This window comes from Eretmochelys imbricata, chromosome 1 (assembly GCF_965152235.1).
Source record: "Eretmochelys imbricata isolate rEreImb1 chromosome 1, rEreImb1.hap1, whole genome shotgun sequence".
Taxonomy (NCBI): Eukaryota; Metazoa; Chordata; order Testudines; family Cheloniidae; genus Eretmochelys; species Eretmochelys imbricata.
In genome coordinates this window covers 61,694,416-61,721,277 of record NC_135572.1, presented here as the reverse complement: position 1 = coordinate 61,721,277, position 26,862 = coordinate 61,694,416, and the positions used below count along the sequence as shown (strand labels likewise).

General features: G+C 39.7%; 1 protein-coding gene across 2 annotated transcripts in view; it reads left to right on the top strand.

The window, feature by feature from the left end:
* GTF2F2 (general transcription factor IIF subunit 2) overlaps positions 1-26,862 on the top strand; it is a 127,392-nt gene that overhangs the window by 85,791 nt on the left and 14,739 nt on the right. For both annotated transcript variants that reach the window (XM_077811702.1, XM_077811694.1), the window contains 2 exons: positions 16,544-16,643; positions 26,715-26,858. In XM_077811702.1, coding sequence (XP_077667828.1) covers positions 16,544-16,643; positions 26,715-26,858 — 244 coding nt within the window. The remainder of the gene's footprint in view (positions 1-16,543; positions 16,644-26,714; positions 26,859-26,862) is intronic.

Genomic DNA, 26,862 nt, shown 5'->3' with positions numbered 1-26,862 from the left:
GATTTGCTAGTTCAGTTTTTCTATTCAGTGAAGTATTTTCCCTCACAAGAATTCTCTTACAGGTATGCTGCAATTATTATTATTAAGGAATTGAGTTAAGAAATGTTTATGATAACATACTAAGCAAAAAACCTGTTTCCTAAATAAAAGTCACTTGTTAAAATTTTGTTGTTTGATCCTTTCTGAAGAAGTTGAAAAAATAAACTTAAAAGGATGTAACTGTGGTGTTTAGATGCTGCTTGTAATTATTAGAACTGGGAGCGCTGGCTCTTGGGAGTCTGAAAGGACAGGAAACAGGAAGGGGGTGGGGAGTTGAGGAGGCAGAGCGAGAGCTACAGAGGGTGCAGCAGCAGCTTGGTAAAGAGGTTTCCACTTTAAAAATAAAGTCCTGTTGAAGTTTGTTAGTACCTTGTCTGGTTGCTACAACAGTAACCTGCATTTTAGAATAAAAAGCCTACAAAATTGTTAGCTATCCTAATTAGGTTGCTAATGATTCATAGTTCAAAAGGCTCCAACTTTATGTAGGCTCTAACCTAGTCTCTAATCAGTAATTGTCCTGTGAAAATATTTGGCGCTTACTCATGCACAAGGAGCACCTCATAAACTATTGCAGTGATTAACTCACTCTATGCCTCTTCTGAATAAGTGCTGTGAAAAATATCTTGCAACTTCCTCCTTTCTCGACTCCCTCTTTCTCACCTCCTCCTTCCCCAGTCTTTCAAAAATACTTCAGTCAGAATCATTTTCCTTTTTCTACCACTCTGACTCCACTACTCTGCACCTCAAATCCCTTTATTGGCTTCCTGTCTTTTTCCACATAAACTGAAGTTCCTTACCTGTAACTTGATGGCTCTTCAGAACGCTGCCCCAACATCCTCTCCGCTCTAGCTTTAGCTTCTTCCTACACGCCATCTAATCATTTCTTTTTAGTGTTGCCTTTAACTTCTCCATCTGCCAACTTCATGCCTTTCTCATGCAGCACTCTGTTTAGAACAGCCTCGCTCTTTTCATGCACAAATCCCAGCAACTGGTTTTTAGTTTGAATTTAGTTTTAAGCCTTGTCTACACTAGAATTATAGCTGCCAGTGTGACTGTCCCAGTGCAAACCCTTAGTTTAGTCATGATTTGTACCAGTGCAGCTTAACCCAGTTAGAAACCAAGGTCAGCTTCATTGGTGCAAATTGTGTATATGCTAGGGGGTTGCTCCAGTGTAGCTGCACCGGTGGATAAGGTTTTAAAAGTTTACTCATCCCTCCGGTGTTGTCTCTTCGCCCATTCTTGAACCTGATCTTTGAGTTATATTGAAAGCTGTGGAGGGCAGATAAATTTTTGGTTTCTATTAATCACAAAACATTTAATTACAATCGCGACCAATACTCAGGGTTTTGGAGCTTGTTTGAGTGACTGAATATGGTGTTTTCAGTATGAAGAGGATTGCAAAATCCTAATCTGTTAAACAAGTACAGGAGTAATGTTGCAAACATCCCTGCTTTGCCAATATAAATAAACTATGTAATAAAATGATACTCCCTTCTTTGTTCTGGGCCAGATTGTGACTGGCCCACACACGGGTGCAGTGAGTGGGGTTTGTATAAGGAGCCTCTTACCCTGGACAAAGGCCGTACACAGTTACGCTAGCCCATCAGTGAGGACCCTTGGGGGCAAGGAGAAAGTGGGGTTATAGCCTCGCCTCCCAACTGCACTGGTCTGCAGAGAAAGTCAAGGAGGAGCTGGCCACATCATTCATAGATTCCTAGGCCAGAAGGGACCATTGTGATAAATAGTCTGACTTTCTGTATAACACAGGCCATAGCACTTCCCCAAAATAATTTCTTTTGAACTAGAGAATCTCTTTTAGAAAAACATCAAATCTTGATTTAAAAATTGCCGGTGATGGACAGGTTTCACTGTTCCAGTGGTTAATTACCCTCATAGTTACAACTTCTGTCATCATCATGTGCAGGATGGGTTTCCTTACAGAGTCACAGTTCCTCTCCAGGCTACCCCTGCCATGTTGCAGCTCCACAGCATCGCGAGCGTGGGCCAGTGGCTAAATGTCACAATATGGGCCCTGTGTGTAATACATACAAATGTTTCATAGACAGGTGTCTAATAGACACAGACAGATTTGATTAAATATGTGTGTTGCCAAGGAAATCTAATAACTTTGTTCAAATTATTGATTAAAAGCACCTGCCCAGCTTTAAGCTCTTGAGCACTCTCATCAACTTTAGTAGGGCTATTTACATGTTTAAAGTTAGGCATGTGCTTAAATTCCTTGCTGAACTGGGGGCACTAATAGGTAAAGTGAATGCAGTGGATACGTTTGGGGCAAGGTAATACCATCCTGGGATTTTGTCACTTTATTCTGGGATGCTGAAAGTCATGTATTTATACTGATGGCATTCAATCTTTACCTTGAATGTAAGCATAAGTTATGGAATACTAAAAAACTCAGACATAAAACTAGGGATTTAGCAGGTCTACTGAATCACCCACATTTTATCAAACAGGGAACAAAACAAAGCATTGAAAAGAGAATGTTGTATAGTGTTCAACTGTCACTCATTTCACTTCATGGGGTATGTAAAGCAAAAATATATAGAATTGGAATAGTCAATCATGCCAGGGGATGCTTGTTGTCTCAATAACAGACATGAAAATGCCAAAGACTCCAGTGATTCATCACTCGCTCTTTAATATACACAAGATGCCAGCCTACAGAATATACACAAGATACCACCCACATTAGTAGGTGTAATTAACATAATGTTGTCACAGTATGTTTCTTGAAATGCTGGGGTTTCAGCATTAAAAGTTAGTTTGAAATCCCACTCCCTAATCAGAGCATGAAAAATTCAGTCATCCATTTGGTGTTGGAGAGTCAAATAATAAAGCAATGGCTCTTCTTCCCCCACCTCCTCCCAGCCAGCTCCATCCAATGCCTGCTCCCACTCCTCTATTCTTGCCAATTGGGGTTTCGTTTACTCTGCCTTGTGGTAGCATGGGTATCAGGCTGACACTCCAGTATGTGAAAGAGACTAAAGAATTCACCTGTGGAATTAGACTACAATTCATGAATTTCCATTGTAGGTGAAACAATGGCACTGTTCTCCCACCACCAGGAAAGAGTAGGTTGTCTGGAAAGTTATGCACCCCTTTCATAAAGAGGGAACATATGTAAGAAACAGCAGGGCTCTTTATGTAGCTCCCAGCAACCAAGAGAGAGGTGGGTGGGACCAGAACTGGACTCAGACCAATTAATTTCACATGCAGCAGTCATTGAACAGCTATCCTGTGAAAATGACTAAGTTGCATTAGAACCAGAGGCCTATGGTGAAAATGTTTGTGTACCAGTTCTCTAAACCCTCCTGATTAGAGTGACCATTTTTCTTGACTTTGACTAAGAGTATGTTATTCTACCAAGCTTATTTCATCTTTCAGAGAGCTGTTGGCCTATGTTTTAGGAGCATGAGTGTTTGAGTAGTGTCTAGTTCCTTACTGAAGACAGATGAATTAAGATGTAATTTATTTCTGCGTCACCAAATCTCAATCTGCTATTGCAACAGCTTTGATTTTTGGAAAATTGTCCTGTTATATACTTTCTTCCATGATACAACTATGTTAAGGGGGGGAAGTTCTATGATACAACTATGTTAAGGGGGAAAACTTCTGCCTCCAAGTTGGGCCATGATGCCAGCCTCCGTCACTTGTTAAATTTTCAAACGGGCACCTTTGTGCTTTCTCTCATGCTGCCCCTCATGTTTGGGTATAGCTCCCTGTAAACATCCACAAACTCATTATCCTTCAAATCCCTCCTTAACTCTCCTCTTCCCACGATACCTACAAAACAACTTGACCACAGTTAGGCTGCGAGGGTGCCAAGACCATTGCCTATTGTGCTAACCAGTGTTGTCTCATTGTTTCCTTGCACTCCTGTGTTAGTCTGTCTATGTTCATCGGTTGTCTCATCTTAGATTGTAAACTCTTTTGGTGGGGGATTGTCTTTCTGTTCTCTGATCGTACAGCTGCTAGCACAGTGGGGTTTTAGTCCACGACTGAGGCTCCTAGGCACTACAATAATACTACTGCTAATAATTAATGATTAACTTTTAGGATTTGATGATTTTCCATTGTGGTGACTTCTCAACTTTCACATTACATGAATGCTAGTTTATGAAGTAAAATTTAAAGTTGGAGAGTCCCAATCCTTGATTCAATCTGGTACATCACAATGCCAGTGAATATACTTGGATCTGATGGGCTCACTCTCTTGTCTATCACCTGTATGTTTCTAGCCAAGACATACAAAAAGATACAATAACAAGAAAGACTTTCTTTCTTTCTAACTGGGGAGAGAAATTAACACCAAAGAGAAAACCATGGCATGAGTATTGTGATTCTTTAAGACCACCAGTTAAAGAAAGAATAGGACCAATGAGGAGAGTAGAAGGCAGAGGAGAAAAGATGAGTGAATCACAAGGCAGAGAAACAGTTCCAGGCTAAGGCTCTGACTTCAGTAAACCTTCTTCAGGATAGCATACAACTCTGAGCACAGGTTTAAATGCTTTTCTGAAGTGGGGTCTAAACCAGCACACTTGCAATCACTTACTTCTGGGGCCTGGTAATACTTGTTAAGAAAGCAATACTAAAGCAGTAAGAGTCGTTTAAGTTTGGAAAAGACTGAGAAAATTCAAACTATTTTGGTAAAGCAATTCTGTGTCTGAGACGCAAACAGTGAGGTGGTATTAAGAAACTAAAGTAATGGTGTGCATGTGCTGGTAACAAAGGGAAAGAAACACTTCAGACAGTTCTGGTCAGTGAAAAAGCAGTTAACAGCAAAGAGGAGTCACAGCGGGAATCAGAACTGAAGGTGATTATGTGTCAGTACAAAATAAGTAAAACCTTGGTTTGATGAAGTAGTGGAGTGTATAGAAGGGGAAAAAAGAGAATTATTAACTTTATGTTATTACATGGTATATCCTAATAGTTGCAGTTGCTGTTAAATTGTGCAGAGGCGTATGTATCTTAGAGGTCATTTATTTATGAATTATTTAGTATTGGATGAGAACCATGTTGAGTTATTTTAAATTATGAAAGGTTTATATAAGAAATGTCCAAGATTTTATTCTTTGGAAGCATTTCAGCCCTTGTTCCACACCCCATTAGGCTTTCAAATGATGGGTTTCCAGGTAAACTTTGATCCTTTGTGACAGTTGGACCTTAAAGTAACTTGATTGATAAAGTGGATATTAAACAGGTTAGGATTCTGTATCACGTTGCCTGTAAAAAACAAACAAACAAACTTGATTTGTATGTTTTGACTGTATATTTAAAATATATATTTAATTTTCATGTTGATAATTTTAATGTCTTTGAATTTAGAGTAATCATAGTGATAAATCTACAACAGGGACAGTCTGACAGTATTATTATTGTTACGTAATAAGCATTGCTTACATTGTGTACCCATTATGGTAATTTATCATACAGTTTGTAATTGGAAATTTTTCTCTAATAGAGTGATTTTATTAAGGTCTGTCCTGCAAGGTGCTGAGCTCTCTCAATTCCCATTGAATTATGGGAGTTGAGAGTGTTCAGCATCTGTCAAGAGGTGTTCATCCCCTTGTATGATCAAACCCTTGGTGTACTGTATAATTAATAGGCTTGTTTCAAATATTAGTTAGAAAGGACTAAGTTAAAGAAAACATGGTACATGAATCTGAATAAGGTATCTGTAGTCCACTATAAACACAAAAGGAAAAGAAGGTGAAGTTATACTTTACATGCATTTAGATAATGTACTATATTGCTTCAGAAATGATTATCCAACCAGAGAACAGAATCAAAAGGAAAACCTGCCACTAGTATAATTGGAGTGCAAAGCAAAAAGGTCATTTGGTTTCTTTTGGCAGATGTCATCGAAACATTGTGTAAGAAAGCTGTGTGTGTTAGTGCCCTGCATAAGTAAAACCAAATACAAAATCAAGGGTATATTAAAGCTCTTCATTCCTATCTTTGCAATATTACTCTCAGAAATTTTATTAATTCCAAGCTGTAGCCTCAGCTATAACTCTGATTAATACCTTACTTCAGAACCTGGAAATTCTTTTGCAATCAAAAATTAATCAGGCCAAATCATCTGTCTAGAACCATAAGTTTATTTTTCCAACAGTGGAAAATACTATTAATGCATAAAGTGATGAACAGTTATTTATTTTCGTGTGCATACTGCCCTCAGTTATTTGCTACTTTTTTATGATATTGAGAAGTAACATACTACAATTCTAACCTTCCTGAAACTTTTTCTTCTTCAATCATAGTCGTAACAACAAATCAGTTGACATATACAGCACATTGACTTGGTAATGATGTGAACAATTTGATGCCACACTGGCATGACGCAGAGGAGATCCATTTGATCTTGGACGGTGGGGGAGAAAACTACAGTGCACGCTCTGGTGGAAGCTTTACATAATTTAGTGGTGACTTTGGAAAAAGTCTGCATTCTGTTTTCTTGGCCAGACACTAAAATGTGCTATGGTGGCAGTTATTTTAACTAGAAGGAATATGGAAACGCTAAATCCAAAAAGATTGCCTTTGTGTAGCTCCTAGCACAATGGGGTGCTTGTCCATACCATAGCACCTTGGAGCCCTAGTTAGTACTTCTGCTAAAAGGAGTGTTATGGTGAAAAGTCACTGGTCCTTTACTTCATTGTCACCAGTGATTCTGACTGTTGACTTTTTATTCCTGCCATCAGTATTTCAGTTAAGTTTCAAAATAGCATCTCTGAGAAAAATGTCTATAAAACCTATACTTTTGTGTGTCATTGTTCATAGTCTTTTTCAGGCTGGTATTAGTTTCTTAGTTTACTTTCACAAAGATGTATTTTAAAATAATTATCCCTCTAACATGTTGAAACTTCAATCTAAAAGGCTAATATAGTTCCACATGGAAAACTTCTGTTACCTCATTTAAAAGACTAATTACTTGAATGTGGAAATGTTTTTTTTTTTTTTTTTTTTTTCAAAATGAGCAAAAATAATGAAATATAGGAATGTTAGCTTCAAGGATGGGTTATACCGTCCAACTGTATTTCATCAATATAGGAAGATTGTATTTTGCTCTGACAAAATCTGCCTTATTTTGTGGTTGAAAGCATGGTCTGCACTGTTGCTCCTGGGGGAATTCTGCGTCAGTGTGTGTGCACAGAATTCATGCCCCCCACAGATTTCTTTGGTTCCCCTCAGAAAAATTACTTCTGACAGGGAAGCAAAGGGAAGCCGCAATAGCTGTCACTTGCCTCTCCCCGGCAGCGCAGGCAGGTCAGTTTAGGCGCCTGAACCAGCTGGTAGAGATGTAAATCACTGCTGGGAAAGGTGGGGAGTCGTGCCTGTAAGAGATGGAGACACACTCTCCCTCTCGCTTGCTATTGCAGCATTCTTGGCAGGGAGGGGCAGGGCTTCGGGGTATTTCTGAGTAGGTAGGCATGAGGCAGGCTTTGTCCCCTCAGGCAGAGCAGAATGTAGCAGTCTGCCTGCTTAGTGAATTGTTCCCATTCTCTCTGTGAATTCCCCCAGGAGTATAAAACAGGTGTAAAGGTTTTAAGGCTCCCTTACATGGCCAGAGTGGTATAAAAGACACTATGGCCTTATAAATGCTTATAGTGATTAGAACTGGTCTAAATTTTTGGACTGAAAAATTTCCTATCAAACTGTGCTCCATGAATTGTTTGCTACTGACCTTTCTGGAGATAGTCAGTAGCCAATATAAATTGTGAGTTTGATTTCCCAGCCCTCACTTGCTCTTCAGTTGCCTATGATGTAACACTGAGCATATAGATGCATATATTTGGTTACTAATAACTAGAAGTAAAGGGTCAAACCTAGCTACATTAGTATTAGGAAAGGGGATTTGGGGATTTTCTCCAATGCTCCCCACTCCCATTCTCCATCCACTGTATTGTAGTTTAAATAAATTACCAAAATAGTTAAACCCAATATGATTATATTGCATTATTTAGACAAATAAAATATGCAAAATTTTAAAATATTGTGTGCAGAATTTTTAAAATTTTTTTATACAGAATTATGTCAGAGTAATGCACTGGAGTTTATAAATATGTTGGGTAGAATTATTCCATAGAACTGCTTTTACACTATTATGGGCCAAACATGGTTTAGTTCATCCACACTGCAAAGTTCTGTCAACTACTGGAACAATATTAGTGTGTTTGTATCTATCATGCTTCTCAGCTGTTCGTAACTGCACGTTCTGGGGCTTCTGAGCAAAGTGACAGAGCAGCTGGCATCAGAGTACCAGAGGAAAATATTGTGAATGTTATCCAACATGGACCCCCGATGATTCAAAACATCTGGAGATGTGTTTGGATGCCATAATTCTACAAGACAGTGTGAAGACATAAGAAAACAAAAAATGGGAAAGATGGTCCAATGGGGCAAGAGATGGAAGGAGCAGGTTGTCCATCATTTTCATAGTGTGGACACATATTAAAAAGAATATCTCATGGCTCACCATTCCTCCCACTTACAAATGCAGAACATCTTTGTGGCAAGTGCAATAATTGCTTATGTTAAAGAGTGATTTTAGGAAATTGATATATTTTTAGCTTTCTGTACTGCAGTTCAGCAGCTGGAAACAGGAAGAAAAGTTAGCCCCTATGTTATCAGCTAGCTTTCTGTGGACCACCAGTGGTTCATGGATCACACTCAGGGAACCTTTAGTGCAGAAATCAGAAGAAACATTGAACTACCACATTGATATTTCTTAGACCTTAGTGGGTGACAGATACAGTGATTTCAACTGGAGAATTGCTGCCAATGGAAGGTGGTACATCTTGGAAGTGAGCTTGCCAACATCTGCTCAAACAAGTTGACTTGGCTTGCAAGTTCCATTTGGTAGAATTCTCTCTCATTCTCCATAAAGGCAAGAATTTTTTCAACCTCTCCTTACAAATACTCTGTGTTGGAGGCGGGGGCTTCACATTACATTCATGACTGCTTTTCTTTTGCTTAGTATTGAAATGTGGCGCTCAAAACGTAACGATTACAGACATATATTTAGTCAAAACAAAGATCCCACAAGGCCTGTCACTCTTTGAAGACGGCAGACATAGGTATTCTGGAAAATACCACTGCTCTAGTGTTAACATAAAAATACTAGACTGCATGGCAACTGTTTTTAAGAAATGTAAATGTAAGAAATTACTGTCTTGCTTGTATGCAAAGTAGGTTAATTTTTAGAAGCTTCACTGAAATGGATAGTAAGAGTTTGTGCATTTTAATATAATTTTAATTAAAATGTTGAAACATGGAAGTGCTCTTCTTTGGCCTTAAATGGTCTCCAATCCATAACAGGTACTGTGCTTGCAGATCTCTTGATTGCATTAACTATGGTCAAAATTTCTGATTAATTGAGCAGCAGCAATTTTGGCATAACAACCATAAGGCTATTCCCCGTGTATTATGAGGTGTTCAAACCCATACTTTCAGTTTTATTTTGAAAGTAGTGTTATTTTATCAAGATTATATTCATCTGTGCAGAAGATTTATTATTCCATGGCTGTTTTCCTCTCAGTGCAGCGGCTGGAGGTGTTGAAAAGCCATAGTGAGTATTTCAGTATTGAAGTCACATATCAGTATGCAGGGTTTGATCCTGCAAAATGCTAAGTGCCCTCAGTTCCCACTAACCCTAGAAGAAGATGGAGGTATTCAGATTGATTTTAATATAGCTATAGACAAATATATTTACCTGATAAATGTACTGTAATGGGGAATTGTTGGTAGGAAGGAATGTGCAGAATGGAAAGGCATTGGTTTACATTTGGCCTATTACCACAATAGCAGTGAGATCTAGTGGACTTGAACACAGGGTTAGAAGCAAGGAACCAATGAGTCCTAGTCCTGGCTTTGCCACAGACTCAGTATCCAGTTCTGGGCAAGTTATTTAACTTCTATGCCTCTGTTTCCATATCTATAATATGGGGAAACTTCCCCGCATTGTTGTTAGGCATGCACAAGCTGGACATGCGCAAGTCCATGAGTCTGGATCTAATGCATCCGAGGGTGCTGAGGGAGTTGGCTGATGTGATTGCAGAGCCATTGGCCATTATCTCTGAAAACTCAGATGATTGGAAAAAGACAAATATAGTGCCCATATTTAAAAAAGGGAAGAAGGAGAATCTGGGGAACTATAGCCTCACCTCAATCCCTGGAAAAATCATGGAGCAGGTCCTCAAGGAATCCATTTTGAAGCATCTGGAGGAGAGAAAGGTGATCAGGAACAGTCAACATGGATTCACCATGGGCAAGTCATGCCTGACCAACCTAATTGCCTTCTATGATGAGATAAGTGGCTCTGTGGATACGGAAAAAGCGGTGGATGTGCTATATCTTGACTTTAGCAAAGCTTTTGATATGGTCTCTCACAGTATTCTTGCTAGCAAGTTAAAAAAGTATGGATTGAATGAATGGACTGTAACATGGATAGAAAGGTGGCTCAATGGGTAATGATCAATGGTTCCATGTCTAGTTGACAGCCGGCATCAAGCGGAGTGCCCCAGGGGTCTGTCCTGGGTCCGGTTTTGTTCAACATCTTCATTAATGATCTGGATGATGAGATGGATTACACCCTCAGCAAGTTTGCGATGACACTAAGCTGGAGGGAGAGGTAGATACGCTGGAGGGTAGGGATAGGGTCCAGAGTGACCTAGACAAATTGGAGGATTGGGCCAAAAGAAATGTGATAAGGTTCAACAAGGGCAAGTGCAGAGTCCTGTACTTAGGACAGAAGAATCCCATGCACTGCTACAGGCTGGGGTTCAACTGGCTAAGCAGCAGTTCTGCAGAAAAGGACCTGGGGATTACAGTGGACGAGAAGCTGGATATGAGTTAGTAGTGTGTCCTCGTTGCCAAGAAGGCTAACGACATATTGGGCTGCATTAGTAGGAGCATTGCCAGCAGATTGAGGGAAGTGATTATTCCCCTCTATTCGGCCCTGCTGAGGCCACATCTGGAGTATTGTGTCCAGTTTTGGGCCCCCCACTACAGAAAGGATGTGGAAAAATTGGAGAGAGTCTAGCGGAAGGCAAAAATGATCAGAGGGCTGGGGCACATTACTTACAAGGAGAGGCTGAAGGAACTGGACTTGTTTAGTCTGCAGAAGGGAAGAGTGAGGGGGGTTTTGATAGCAGCCTTCAACTACCTGAAGGGGGCTCCAAAGAGGATGGAGCTACGCAGTTCTCTGTGGTGGCAGATGACAGAACAAGGAGCCATGGTCTCAAGTTGCAGTGGGGGAGGTTTAGGTTGGATATTAGGAAACACTATTTCACTAGGAAGGTGGTGGAGGAGCACTGGAATGGGTTACCTAGGGAGGTGGTGGAATCTCCATCCTTAAAGGCTTTTAAGGCCCGGCTTGACAAAGCCCTGTCTGGGATGACTTATTTGGGGTTGGTCCTGCTTTGAGCAGGGGGTTGGACTAGATGACTTCCTGAGATCTCTTCCAACCCTAATCGTCTATGATTATTAGCTAACATCAGTACAGTGCTTTAGAAATGTAAATAATTAGATGATTATTTACTAAGTGTTATTAAATTGCTCATGTGGGGAATCCTAAAGAGGAGACCATATCTCAGCATTTGCCCGCAGAACACATTGTATCTTGGCAGTGCTACTGGGGATGTGTTATGTTCAGCAGCATAGGTACAATCCTCCACTATTGCAAGGGTGCTGTGTGGTGGTGTGAAGGGATGATGGGAACAAGAGGAAAATTTAAAATAACCAGAAAGAGAAAAGTAGAGACACTGAAATGGCCTTGAGGAGGTTGTTCTAGTAGCCTAATGGCAGAGCATCTAAATTCAAACCTAAGCTATAGTCACGTATTTCCTGAGAAATGCAAATTTAGCACACAATACCTACTTCATCTCTAGAAACCGCTTTGGCAAAGACAAGGAACAGCACTGAGCGATTTTGTCAGGAACTGTCTCTTGTCCTCCTTTTCTAGGAGGAGGATTGCCTAAAAGAGGGGCCTTGTAGTAGACAAGTGAATCGGGAAAAAATCGGGCATGAGGAAGACTCAAAGACCCACATTGCCAAATGAGAGGAAAAGGGGAAGAGAGACTGACATATAATGTCCTGAATTTCACCGTGTTTAACCTCACTCACGTATGGGTTACATGAAACTGAGAACAGGGCAGAATTTGGGTTATGATGTCCATTGGAGCTGGGGAGAAGACATTCAAATTTACTTTCACTGTTTTGTCCTCCTCATCCCTTCTGCAAAAATCAGTCTATGCACTTGAGAGTGCTTTGGTAACCAAATCAATAACATGTAACAGTAACTGATTAGACCAGAAGACAAAAGAAACTTTTAAAATTAAAAAATGCTGCTTTCATTTGAAAGAACAGGAGCTGGGGGCAATAGGCAAGAATTAAATTAAACCCCGGGGGAAAACTACTCCCAGACAGTTAGAGGAAAAATTGGCTAATACTTATGTAGTGAAGGTGTTTTAAACTATGTTTTTTTCAGGGTTGGCTTTAATTAGGAATGTTGGCATACTTAACTCGGGTTTAGAGTACAAGGCAGATGTATTTTTAAGACACCCTGAAACTATTAAACAAATAATTTACAAAAATCCCAAAGGAAGTGGAATATATATCTCTGTAGAAGAAAATCTGACTGCGACCCGGTGCTCAGAGATGCTAGATTTGAAGGATGATTATTGAATCTCCAGCAGCTGTATATAATAGATCTTAACTTATTTTCCTTCTGAAATTCTCTAAAATAAACACATTGTTTCTGTCATTATAATTTATTTTTCTATTAGAGACAAAAAGAGCAGATTCTCCCATTGTCAATGTAAACTGTAAAAGTCTATGTTGGATTTAATCTTATATATCTGACACAGTGGTTTTCAAATGTATCTTTTCAAACTATATTTTACAAGTGCATGGATAGGAACAAGCAGAACTAAAGAGATCAGAGAACTTTGACGTTTTTAATCTCATGATTTTTTATATTATCTGGTGGTTTTTCAGGTGTTGTATTTTGTGTTGCCTTAGTGTCAGTGTTTTTCCTTCAGTACCAGACAGACGTCATGGTTCACTTACTATTAGGGCTGCCAATTAATAGCAGTTAACTCACGCATTAACTCAAAAAAAATTAATCGTGAGTAAAAAAATTAATTGCGATGAACTGCATTTTAATTGCACTGCTAAACAATAAAATACCAATTGAAATGTATTAAATATTTTGGAAGTTTTTCTACATTTTCATACATCTTGTATTCTGTGTTGTAATTACAGGTTTCAGAGTAACAGCCGTGTTAGTCTGTATTCGCAAAAAGAAAAGGGGTACTTGTGGCACCTTAGAGACTAACCAATTTATTTGAACATAAGCTTTCGTGAGCTACAGCTCACTTCATCAGATGCATACTGTGGAAAATACAGAAGATGTTCTTATACATACAAACCATGAAAAAATGGGTGTTTACCACTACAAAAGGTTTTCTCTACCCCCACCCCACTCTCCTGCTGGTAATTACTCTAACTGTTTCTTTTAGGGTAACAGAACTTTAATTATGAAAGTAAATCCAGGAAAAAATGTAAAGAACTATAAAAGTTTTATGAACCACAAAAGCAGTAATTATCTGTTTAGCGACTGCTTAGAAGGCATATAACATTTTTTGGTCTTTTGCTTTCAAGCACAAAATCAAAACAAATAAATACAGTAATTACCAGCAGGAGAGTGGGGTGGGGGGAGAGAAAACCTTTTGTAGTGGTAAACACCCATTTTTTCATGGTTTGTATATATGAGAACATCTTCTGTATTTTCCACAGTATGCATCTGATGAAGTGAGCTGTAGCTCACGAAAGCTTATGCTCAAATAAATTGGTTAGTCTCTAAGGTGCCACAAGTATTCCTTTTCTTTTTGTGTTGTAATTGAAATCAAAGTGTATATTATTTTTTATTACAAATATTTGCACTGTAAAAATGATAAGAAATAGTATTTTTCAGTTCACCTCATACAAGTACTGTAGTGCAATCTTTGTCGTGAAAGTGGAACTTACAGATGTAGATTTTTTTTTTTTTGTTACATAACTGCACTCAAAAACAAAACAATGTAAAACTTCAGAGCCTACAAGTCCACTCATTCCTACTTCTTGTTCAGTCAATCGCTAAGACAAACAAGTTTGTTTACATTTACAGGAGATACTGCTGCCCTCTTCCTATTTACAGTGCCATTAGAAAGTGAGAACCGGCTTTTGCATGGCACTTTTGTAACCAGCATTGCAAGGTATTTACATGCCAGATATCCTAAACATTTGTATGCCCCTTCATGCTTCAGCCATCATTCCAGAGGACATGCTTCCATGCTGATGACACTTGTTAAAAAAAAATGTTAATTAAATTTGTGACTGAACTCCTTGGGAGAAAAATGTATGTCCCCTGCTGTTTTACCCACAATCTGCCATATATTTCATGTTATAGCAGTCTCAGATGATGACCCAGCACATGTTGTTCCTTTTAAGAACACATTCACCGCAGATTTCACAAAACGCAAAGAAGGTACCAATGTGAGATTTCTAATGATAGCAACTGCACTCGACCCAAGGTTTAAGACTCTGAAGTGCCTTCTAAAATCTGAGAGGGATGAAGTGTGGAGCATGCTTTCAGAAGTCTTAAAAGAGCAACACTCTAATACGGAAACTACAGAACCCGAACCACCAAAAAAGAAAATCAACCTTCTGTTGGTGGCATCTGACTCAGATGATGAAAATGAACATGTGTCTGTCCGAACTGCTTTGGATTCTTATCGAGCAGAACCTGTCATCAGCATGGATGCATGTCCCCTGGAATGGGGGTTGAAGCATGAAGGGACATATGAATCTTTAGTGCATCTGGCACGTAAAACCTTGCGATTCCGGCTGCAACAGTGCCATGAGAATGCCTGTTCTCACTGTCAAGCGACATTGTAAACAAGAACCGGGCAGTATTATCTCCTGCAAATGTAAACAAACTTGTTTGTCTGAGTGATTGGCTTAACAAAAAGTGGGACTGTGTGGACTTGCAGGCTCTAAAATTTTACATCGTTTTATTTTTGAATACAGATTTTTTGTACATAATTCTACATTTGTAAGTTCAACTTTCATGATTAAGAGATTGTACTACAGTACTTGTATTAGGTGAATTGAAAAATACTATTACTGTTGGTTTTTTTACAGAGCAAATACTTGTAATCAAAAATAAATATAAAGAGAGCACTGTACACTTTGTATTCTGTGTTGTAATTGAAATCAATATATTTGAAAATGTAGAAGACATCCAAAAATATTTAAATGGTATTCTATTTTCGGTTAACAGTGTGATTAAGCGTGATACATTTTTTTTTATCACTTGATAGCCCTATTTACTATTATACAATACTTGGATCATGTATGATTAAAAATTGATATTTGTATCTGTAAAGTGTGCCTTTACGGAAAAACTATTTCACTGCTTGAAAGGTTTTGTTTTATTTAAGTGGTGATGTCAAGCAGAAATTAATTTAAATTTTCTCTGGGGGCAAGTTATCCTATAACTTTCTACTGCAGGGTTTCTTGCACCTTCCTTTGAAGCAGTTGTTTGTGCCAGTGATACTGAATAAGATGGAGGGCTGGGTCTGGCCCAGCACAATAATTCCTTTGTCCTTAAATTACTTTTAGTGTGATGGAATTAGCAAAAATTGTGTAAATTTGAACCTTAGACTAGGCATTCAAAAATTGATGTACAGTAACTTTGGACTAAGAGACTGCTTTATGGTCACTTTTGTTATATATCTTAGCATGCTGACTGATCATATGTTGTTCCAAACTTGGATAAATGTATCCCTGCATTCATGCCTTTTACAAGTGACTTGCAAAAAAAAAATTGTGCTCTTTATTGCTTCTTTGTCATGCAAGATGAAGGCCTGAAAAGTCTCTTCTGCATGTTTTTATATTTATCTTTAAAATACTAGGGACATTAAGACTATTCTTTCCTAGTTGTGGTGGAAGGCTCCTTGGAGGACTGCATAGCTGAAGTGAGTGTTTTCCACAGCCTTCCATTGAATGAACTAGAGGTGTGGATTTGAATCTTTAACAAAGAAAACTTTTTCTCTCAAGAGTTCGTCATGCTTTTGAGTTAAATTATGTGTTAATAAATCTGACCATCCCCACTCAATTGTTTTTAATATCTTCTGGATGGCTTAATCCCAAGATTTCCTAGCAGTCCATAGAGTTCTCGAGCAAAAATAGGATAGACCAGACCTGATTTAAAAAATAAAAAGATTTATGATTAATCTGGTGTTATGGTATATTTGATGTATTTGAAAAAAAATAACAACAATTATAAATATTAAAAAGGGGGCAGAGTGTACAAATACTACTTTTCTTTGCAATTCACCTTTGATTAGAGTTGGTCCATACTTGTTGATTCTTAGAATAAATTCAGTAGTGGTGTACGTATTGTGAAGTTTTTAATAATTATACTCTTTCTCTATTGAAGGCTACAGATAGAAGAATCTTCTAAACCTGTAAGACTATCACAGCAATTGGACAAAGCTGTAACAACCAATTATAAACCTGTGGCTAATCATCAGTATAACGTAAGTTACTTTAATCTTTTTCCCTGCTAATCTTAATCACTACAAGTCTCTCAGGAATATAGTTGATCTGTGCAGTGACTCCTCTGTAGGTCCAGGCTTTGTGTGTCTTTTTTTCGTTTAGAAAGTCTTCGCCTTTTGAAAATCCTTTTTTCTGTGGTATAAAGATTCTGCCTATGTTTTGTTTCCTGGATAACTTCCTTCTCTCTGGAGTCCAGCACCAATCCAGTGGCTAAGATCTGCTGATTCTAATTCCCCTTTGTTGCATGGCAGAGGCATAGCAGAACTCTCCTTCCTGTTTTTCCTTCCCCAATCTCTTTCTGCTGTTTTTATTACCTCTCATCTTTAGTCATGTCTGAAATTCAATTTTGTGGCCTTAAGGGCAGAAATACTGTACCCTGAGATTGTACATTCCACTTTTGCATCATGCATAATAACAATAATGTATTCTGCAGATGTGAAAGGCTAAGGAAGTATCTTTAACTTCTAATCCTTTGCAGCAAGTTTCCTGAATGACAGGAAACAATTGGTAAATCTTTGCATCATTATTCCTTCATAGTACATAGAATCATAGAATATCAGGGTTGGAAGGGACCTCAGGAGATCATCTAGTCCAACCCCCTGCTCAAAGCAGGACCAATCCCCAATTTTTGCCCCAGATCCCTAAATGCCCCCCTCAAGGATTGAACTCACAACCCTGGGTTTAGCAGGCCAATGCTCAGACCACATACTCCCTTATCAATTACTCTAATAATATTACATCCACATTGCAGGTCAGTGTCATTTGATATGAATACAAGCTATAATGCCCTCCTTCTTAAAAGATCCTTTTTTGTGTAATTTGTATGTATGCATGTATAATAAGCAACTTAGATGCTGAATGGAAGGAACGTTGTTAAAATTAAGTCACACTAAGAATTAGTCACTGTATGAGTCATTTGCTCTTTTGTACTTCTGGTTAAGATTTTATTTACATAAAACAAATGACAACATGTATGGTACACAACCATTACTGTAGAATACAATCCAATTTAAGACCTGGTCTACACTTAAAATTTAGATTGATGTAGCCACATCTCTCTGGGTAGGAAAAACTCACTCCTCTTTGTGGCATAGCTATGCCAACCTAATCCCTGGTATAGATGCAGCTAGGTCGATGAAAGAATGTTTCTGTCAACCTAGCTACTGCCACTCAGGGAGGTGAATTACCTACGGTGATGGAAAACCCTCTTCTGTCACTATAGGCTGTATCTACATTATGAGGTTAGTGCAGCGTAGCTATGCCATTGTATTCCCCATAGTGTACACAAACCCTTACTTATTCTAAAAGGTCACAAAATAATCATTCCTTTCTCAGCACACACTGCTTTTATAGTAGCTATAGTCTAAGGACTGATCTACGCACAGATTTCATTCCAGTATTTCAGTTAAGAGTGTGACTTTTTACCAAAATAGTTATACTGGTAAACTCTTTAGTGTAGATGCAGTTATACCAGCATGCATGTGCCTTATCCTGGTATAACTTATTCCTCTTCCAATACTGAAATAAGCTACAGCAGTAAACGTGGATCCATACAACTGTAACCGTTTCTTTGTGGGTCACAAGTGAGAATACCAAATTCAGGACAAACTCCTGAGAAATAGGGCAGACACACCCCAAATTGGTGGTTATTCCTCCATAAATATACTAAACCAGCAACAACAGTAAACTTCTCTCTCACCACACTGGCTAACAAGAAGTCAGGTAAGCAGTTTCCTTAGATATTCCAGTCCTTTTATCACCCCCAAAAACACTGGATTTAAAGATGAGTGGTTCTTTACAACCAGTCTCATCAAATAAAAGGTTCTTCTGATCCCAAAGAACCAGCCACATACCCAGGTCAATATACAACTCAGATCTTACCCAAAAATCACGCTGATGTCAGTCCTTAAGTATCTAAAATCTAAAGGTTTATTTATAAAAAGAAAGAAAGAAAGGTGAGAGTTAAAATTGGTTAAAGGAATCAAATACATACAATAATTGCAAAGTTCTTGGTTCAGACTTGTAGCAGCGATGGAATAAACTTCTGGCTTGTTAAGTCTCTGGGTGCTTTCAAATCATTGGAAGGACCTCAGTCTCTTGGTTAGAATGCTCCCATTAGTATAAGTCCATAGTTCAGAGGTTTGAGCAGGAAAGAGGCAAAATGGAGGGATTTCCAGGGCCTTTTATAGCTTCTTCCATGTGGAAGGAAACCCATTGTTTCAAACAAAGCCCTCAGCACAGCTAATGGAATATTGCAGGTAAAAGATGGGAGTGTGGAGTCAGATGGGCAAGTCTCATGTCCATGCTTCATTTTGCTTAGTCATAGCAGGCAGCCATTACCTATACTTCAGATGGAACATCTACAGGAAAGTCCATTCAGTTTGGATGGGCTTCTCCCATGGTCCATTGTGAGTTAAGTGTCCTTTTGATGGGCCACTTAATTTGAATAGTCCCTCTGAGATGTGCTGGGTAACTACCTTGTGGGCATTACCCCAGGAGCAAACGTTTGAAATACAGGCATAGAGCCAATACTTATAACTTCAAATACAAAAATGATACATGCATACAAATAACATAATTATATTCAGCGAATCATAACCTTTCCATAGACACCTTACATGCTACATTTCGTACAAGATTTGTTGCAAATATATAACAGTGGTTGTAGCAATGGTCTGTACGGTCATATTTTAATAAGATAACATCACACCATATTAGGGGGTTATACTACTTTGACTATATCACTATAATTAAAGCGGTAACTTTTGTGTGTAGACTAAAGTTTTAGTCTAGTTATAGATTACAGTCATGATGCTATTGATACTACAGCTTTTAACAGTCTTGTTACACAGTTGTCCCCCCAGGCTGTTACTAGATCTCCTAGGGGATGTCTACACAGCAGAGAAAAACCCAAGTCTGGCCCATGCCAGCTGATGTGGGCTCATGGGGCTTGGACTGCGGTGCTGTTTCATTGCTATGTAGACTTCTGGGATCAGACTGGAGCATGGGCAGCGTGTGAACCACTGGCTGGGGGAGGCTAGCCCCCAGACTCACGCCTCTTCCACCCGAGGCCCTGCCCCTTCTGTGCCCCTGGAACCCACATCCTCCCCACCGCGACCGCTGGTCCCTACCTCGGGCTGGCTAGTGCCCGCAGCCCCCTCTCCCCAGCCCCGGAGTGGCAGGAGAGAGAGCGCATAGCGGTGGTGCTGCAGCCTCCCCAGCACGGCAGGAGGGAGAGCACGTGGCACCACCGCAACCCTGGGAGGCGGGGCCCTGGGGGCGGAATGTGGGCAGAATGTGGAATGAAGCTTGAGCTCTGGGACCCTCCCAGCTCACAGGGTCCTAGAGCCCAGGCACCAGCCCAAGCCCAGACGTCTACACAGCAATGAAACAGCACCGTAGCCCAAGCCCCGTGAATCTGAGTTGGCTTGCCCATATCTAGTTGCTGGGTAGGCGTACCCGTAATGAGTACATGGTTGTAATATGGGAGTACCCAAATTGTAACATTGTCAGCAGTTTGCACAGCTGTTCGTGTTGATATAAACATCCAGAAGACGTACGTATCCAGTATGGTTAGTTGTAGAACTTTTGATGGAAAAAGCCTATTAAAATAGATCATGTACATCATATCATCCCTCCTTCATTTCCCACCCCCAAATGCCAGTGCAGGATTGTTTTCTTCAGTAACTTCTCCAGTCTGCTGAATCTAGGTTTAGATGTCCCAAATGATGAGTCTTCTCCCATTTCTCTTAAAAGATCATTCCACAATCTTTTAAAATCTCACAATTAGATTTTTCCTGACCTTTTCAGGCTGAAATTATTTTCTTAAGCTCATCACAATAGTCTCAGTTATACCACACTGCTCTAATAAGGGCAGCAGTTATCAGAGGAGAGGAAAGAAAAAGGAAAATATGAACTGATGTGGGAAGGGGGAAGAAGGACAATCATCTACCATGGAAGAGGGAGAGTCCCAAGAAGGGTAAAAATGAAAGGAACAATAATACAAATGAAAGGGGTGGAGCTGCTGACGGAAAGGTGCATAATAAGTGAGACAAGAGTATAACTCCACCTCTTCGCCCTCCACTACCCCATGATGGGAGGTACAAAAGGGAAGGGTAGGAAGAAGAACTAGAAGTGGGCAGGGGAAGTGATATCTGCAATCTCTTTTCTTCATTTTTTTGAATGACATCCCTCATCCATCAGTACGAGAATGGAGGGGGAGAGATTCTTTCTCTCCCAAAATGAAATTAAACCCTGCCTTCTCACTAGAATATTGTAAATTATAAAATTTATCATGTAACTGGTAAATGTAACTTAGAGTTTTAGTTCTTTGGGGAAGGGAATTTCTCCTTATGTATTTATAAATGCCATGCTTGCCTGTAGTGTTATAACAATGTTCTCACGGCTATGAGACTTCTGTTGCTTTACTGTCTTTTATCATATGCTAACAAAGCTCTCTAGGCTCCACTAAAAGTCTACATCACTTTCAGTTTGTCTGTTTTAACAATGCAAATAAACAGAATAATATCTGTTAGGTGATAATACAGTCAATAAGACCACCTCTGAGTTAATTTTTTAAAAAGTTATTACTTTTACGTGCAGTGCAAAATAATTAACTTTACCTAATAATCTTCAACCATTTGTACCACAACAAGAGTGATAAACACCTAATATATGGAGGAATCTATTATCAAATCATGGTCAAATAGTATTTATTTTCATTTTCCCAAGTCTCTTGAAGTCTTAAATTGAATCCTGCAGATATTGCTCTGTATGGAGGAGCCTTACCACGGCCTCGTTAGCAACAAGACTTGTATAGTCTGTCAGATGCTTTTGCAGCAATATTGGTCAATAAGTCAAGCCTGAAATCTGACTGACTTTAAGATTAATATAATTTTGCGAGGCCTGAGCCCTAAGAGTGAGATTGTAGCATGTAAGTTATTGCCTGCAGTGATGGGGTCCCGAGACATTTGTTTCCCTCATAGAAACAGAATGAAAAGCTCTTGGTTTGGGGTGTCTTAATTTTGTTCAGCCCTTAGAAACTATGATGATGGGCACTAAATTAAAAACATAGGGAGGGCATTTCAGAGGCATTGTCTCTGATGTTGTAGCATGGGCTGTGGCAGTCCTAGATACATCCTTTCAAAAGGTGCTGCATGCTCTTCCCGCAATAAGAGCCCAATCCACTCTCATTCCCTCTCCTACTTAGAGTGTCACTGAGCAAAGTGGTGGGAAAATATCTTGTCCCTTTCCCCCTCCAAATACAGATCTATTCACCATCTAGCTCTAAACATCTTGATGTTGGTTTAATAACTATCCCCATTTCCTTGTTGAGAAATTTCCTGAAGTACTCACTATTTATGTAAGCTTCAGACAATATTTTAGGAATTTGTGCTCCCTTTAGGTGTCTCTGCAGACTAACAGACCACATTAATTTCAAGCGCTTATAAACACGAGTGGGAAAATAGCACTTTACAGTACAAAATATAGTGATGGGAAATTAAATTGTACGTAGAGAACCTTAGCAGTAAATAGTGTTCTTTCTTTAAAGGGTATTCATCCATATTATTACCAGTCCCAGACACCTGTCCCACATACATAGACATCCCCTGGCCCTCAGGTACTGGAGAACTTCCAGTCAGGCTGAAAGAGTTGGGCCCCCAAAGCCCTTCACCATCTTTCTAAGACCATTGCTTCCCCTTGTACTGCCGTCACTCCCCATTTCCAGCATCCATCACTGTTTACCACTCTCTTCCCTCACCTGTCAGTTCCTTTCCTTTAGTAGCTTCTCTCTCCGCTTTCAAATCAGCTGCAAGCCCTGCCTGTCACTAGCCTCTCTTCCCCTGTGACTGCTCCTATTTGCTGCTGCTGTCTTCCATGGAGACCTCTTTTCTGTCCTTTGTTGGCATGGACCTTGCTTACCCAGTCCAACCCTATAATTTTCCCAGTCTCTCTGCACAAAGCCTATCACTTCCATTTTTCTGCTTATGCATATCCACAGAACTCCTCCAGCTTGACTCAACCTGATTCATTTTGGCTGCATTTACACTGAGAATGTCTGAAACTCTCCCACCTGTGGTATAGTATTGGTACAACTCCACTGTACCAACAGTGAGAGTACTAAATATAGGCTGATCTCATAGATTTTTACCACCCTGCCATGTAACCCTGCTCACAGCCTGGCTAGACTACATGATTGAAACACCAGAAGTCGCAAGTACCATGTCTTACACTGGTGCTCCTGCTCTTGCTGAAAAAGTAGAACAATTTTCAGAAAAAGTTGAGTGTAGACAAGACCTTACTTCAACACGCAGCGTGGAATCTCTTCAGCAAATGCACATTTTGTTGAACTTCAGAATACCAGGCAGACCAAGAAAGCCATTTTGAGTTGGACTGTGAATTTCATTGTTTAAATTAATTGCGTTTATTTGTTCGCTAGAGTAGCTTCTTTGCAGGATGAAATGATAATTGTAGGGGTGTTTCACTGACTACAGAATAGTTCTTTATTTTAAAAAAAAAGAGTTTTGAAAAGAATATAGAACCTTTTAAAGCTTCTTTCAAATGTTTTTTTAGAGAAAACTTTTTACTTTCACCTAACACATCTTTTTCATCATCTTTGTATTAACCATCTGCTGAAGAAATATAATACATGTCTGTATTAATGACGCCTTCAAATAGGGCATCTTGGCAACCTTCCAGCATGTCTAGTGACACACTGTGAAGGTAAACAAAGAAAGAAAAATTGATCTTGTATAAAGGATTGAAGGGGATGAAACAGCAACTTCAGTGCTTACCAGCCCATCCCAAAACTACACCCCATGGTATCCAAATATACTTGGGGCTAATTTAGCTACAACTAATCAGGAGAAAGATGTTGGAGTCTTCGTGGATAATTCTCTGAAGACATCCACGAAGTGTGCACCAGCAGTCAAAAAAGTAAATGGAATGTTAGGAATAATTAAAAAAGGGATAGAGAATAAGAGGGAGAATATCTTATTGCCCTTATATAAATCCATGGTATGCCCACATTTTGAGTACTGCGTACAGATGTGGTCCCCTCATCTCGAAAACTATACACTGGCATTAGAAAAGGTTCAGAAAAGGGCAACTAAAATGATTAGGGGTTTGGAACAAGTCCCATATGAGGAGAGATTAAAGATAGATAGTGTTCTATCCCCGATAATGTCACGGCTAACCTGGTGGCTGAACTTTGTGACTTTGTCCTTACCCATAACTATTTTACATTTGGGGACAATGTATACCTTCAGATCAGCGGCACTGCTATGGGTACCTGCATGGCCCCACAGTATGCCAACATTTTTATGGCTGATTTAGAACAACGCTTCCTCAGCTCTCGTCCCCTAACGCCCCTACTCTACTTGTGCTATATTGATGACATCTTCATCATCTGGACCCATGGAAAAGAAGCCCTTGAGGAATTCCACCATGATTTCAACATTTCCATCCCACCATCAACCTCAGCCTGGTCCAGTCCAGATCCACTTCCTAGACACTACAGTGCTAATAAACGATGGTCACATAAACACCACCCTATACTGGAAACCTACTGACCGCTATTCCTACCTACATGCCTCCAGCTTTCACCCTGACCACACCACACGATCCATTGTCTACAGCCAAGCTCTGCAATACAACCGCATTTGCTCCAACCCCTCAGACAGAGACAAACACCTACAAGATCTCTATCAAGCATGCTTACAACTACAATACCCACCTGCGGAAGTGAAGAAACAGATTGATAGAGCCAGAAGAGTTCCCAGAAGTCACCTACTACAGGACAGGCTTAACAAAGAAAATAACAGAACACTACTAGCCATCATCTTCAGCCCCCAACTAAAACCCCTCCAACGCATTATTAAGGATCTACAACCTATCCTGAAGGATGACCCAACACTCTCACAAATCTTGGGAGACAGGCCAGTCCTTGCCGGGAGACAGCCCCCCAACCTGAAGCAAATACTCACCAACAACCACATACCACACAACAGAACCACTAACCCAGGAACCTATCCTTGCAACAAAGCCCGTTGCCAACTGTGCCCACATATCTATTCAGGGGTCACCATCACAGGGCCTAATAACATCAGCCACACTATCAGAGGCTCGTTCACCTGCACATCCACCAATGTGATATATGCCATCATGTGCCAGCAATGCCCCTCTGCCACGTACATTGGTCAAACTGGACAGTCTCTACGCAAAAGAATAAATGGACACAAATCAGATGTCAAGAATTATAACATTCATAAACCAGTCGGAGAACACTTCAATCTCTCTGGTCACGCAATTACAGACATGAAGGTCGCTATCTTAAAACAAAAAAACTTCAAATCCAGACTCCAGCAAGAAACTGCTGAATTGGAATTCATTTGCAAATTGGATACTATTAATTTAGGCTTAAATAGAGATTGGGAGTGGCTAAGTCATTATGCAAGGTAGCCTATTTCCCCTTGTTTTTTCCCATCCCCGTCCACTCAGACGTTCTGGTTAAACTTGGATTTATGCTGGAAATGGCCCACCTTGATTATCATACACATTGTAAGGAGAGTGGTCAGTTTGGATGAGCTATTGCCAGCAGGAGAGTGAGTTTGTGGGGGGGGGGGGCGGGGTGAGAACCTGGATTTGTGCTGGAAATGGCCCACCTCGATTATCATGCACATTGTAGGGAGAGTGGTCACTTTGGATGAGCTATTACTAGCAGGAGAGTGAGTTTGTGTGTGTATGGGGGTGGGGGGGTGAGAGAACCTGGATTTGTGCTGGAAATGGCCCACCTTGATTATCATACACATTGTAGGGAGAGTGGTCACTTTGGATAAGCTATTACCAGCAGGAGAGTGAGTTTGTGTGTGTGTGTTTTGGGGGGCGGGTGGGGGGTGAGAAAACCTGGATTTGTGCTGGAAATGGCCCACCTTGATTTTCATACACATTGTAAGGAGAGTGGTCACTTTGGATAAGCTATTACCAGCAGGAGAGTGAGTTTGTGTGTGTGGTTTTTTGAAAAAAAAAAAAAAAAAAAAAAAGGGGGGGGGGGTGAGAGAACCTGGATTTGTGCTGGAAATGGCCCAACTTGATTATCATACACATTGTAAGGAGAGTGATCACTTTAGATAAGCTATTACCAGCAGGAGAGTGGGGTGGGAGGAAGTATTGTTTCATGGTCTCTGTGTATATAATGTCTTCTGCAGTTTCCACAGTATGCATCCGATGAAGTGAGCTGTAGCTCACGAAAGCTTATGCTCAAATAAATTGGTTAGTCTCTAAGGGGCCACAAGTACTCCTTTTCTTTTTGCGAATACAGACTAACACGGCTGTTACTCTGAAACCTGTCATAAGAATGTCGGAAAGCCATAATATCTCTTCAGTATTTGCAGGATGTCCTAGCTCATTACCTGTTGGATTTTCAGTGGAGTGCTTTGGATACAAATGTCTGTGTACTGTTTAAAACAAAAAAGTAGACTGCCTGGCTTTTTGTTCGCATTCTGTAGTTTCTGTGGAGTCCAGCTGTTATGCTATAGGTCTTGGCAATCAAGATGGTATTTTATAACCCACTTTATTGACTGGTGCAGTTTGCAAATGTTGCTGACTTGCTGCTCTTTTGAAGATTTCTCAAATTTAAGAAACATAGACTTTCAGAATAATTATAGTGTAATAAATCACCAAAATGCACCCGAGAATGAAAATAAGTTGACTGCGTCAAGAGGTGTACACTGAGAACTTCTGAATTCATATCCCTGTTCTGACACTGGGATGTGAACTCTCTCTAGCTTTGGACAAGTCACTTAATCTCTCTGCATCTGTTCCTTTATTTGTGAAGTGGAGTTATTATTTATCTATGTGTTAGAGGTACTAAGGATTGATTGATCATTCACATGTTGATTTTTTGGAAGGGAAAAGCAGGAAGTAGCTGCAAAATGTTTTATTAAATAGATGGGTTTTTTACAAAATAGATACTGTAGTACTCTGTATAGAGAAATACCCGGAGATTGTGTTGCATGTACATCTTTTTTTAAAAAAAATATTTTAATTCATAGATTGAGTATGAAAAAAAGAAAAAAGAAGATGGAAAACGAGCTCGGGCTGATAAACAGCAAGTGTTGGACATGCTTTTTTCTGCCTTTGAAAAACACCAGTATTACAACATTAAGGACTTGGTGGACATAACCAAACAGCCTGTGGTAT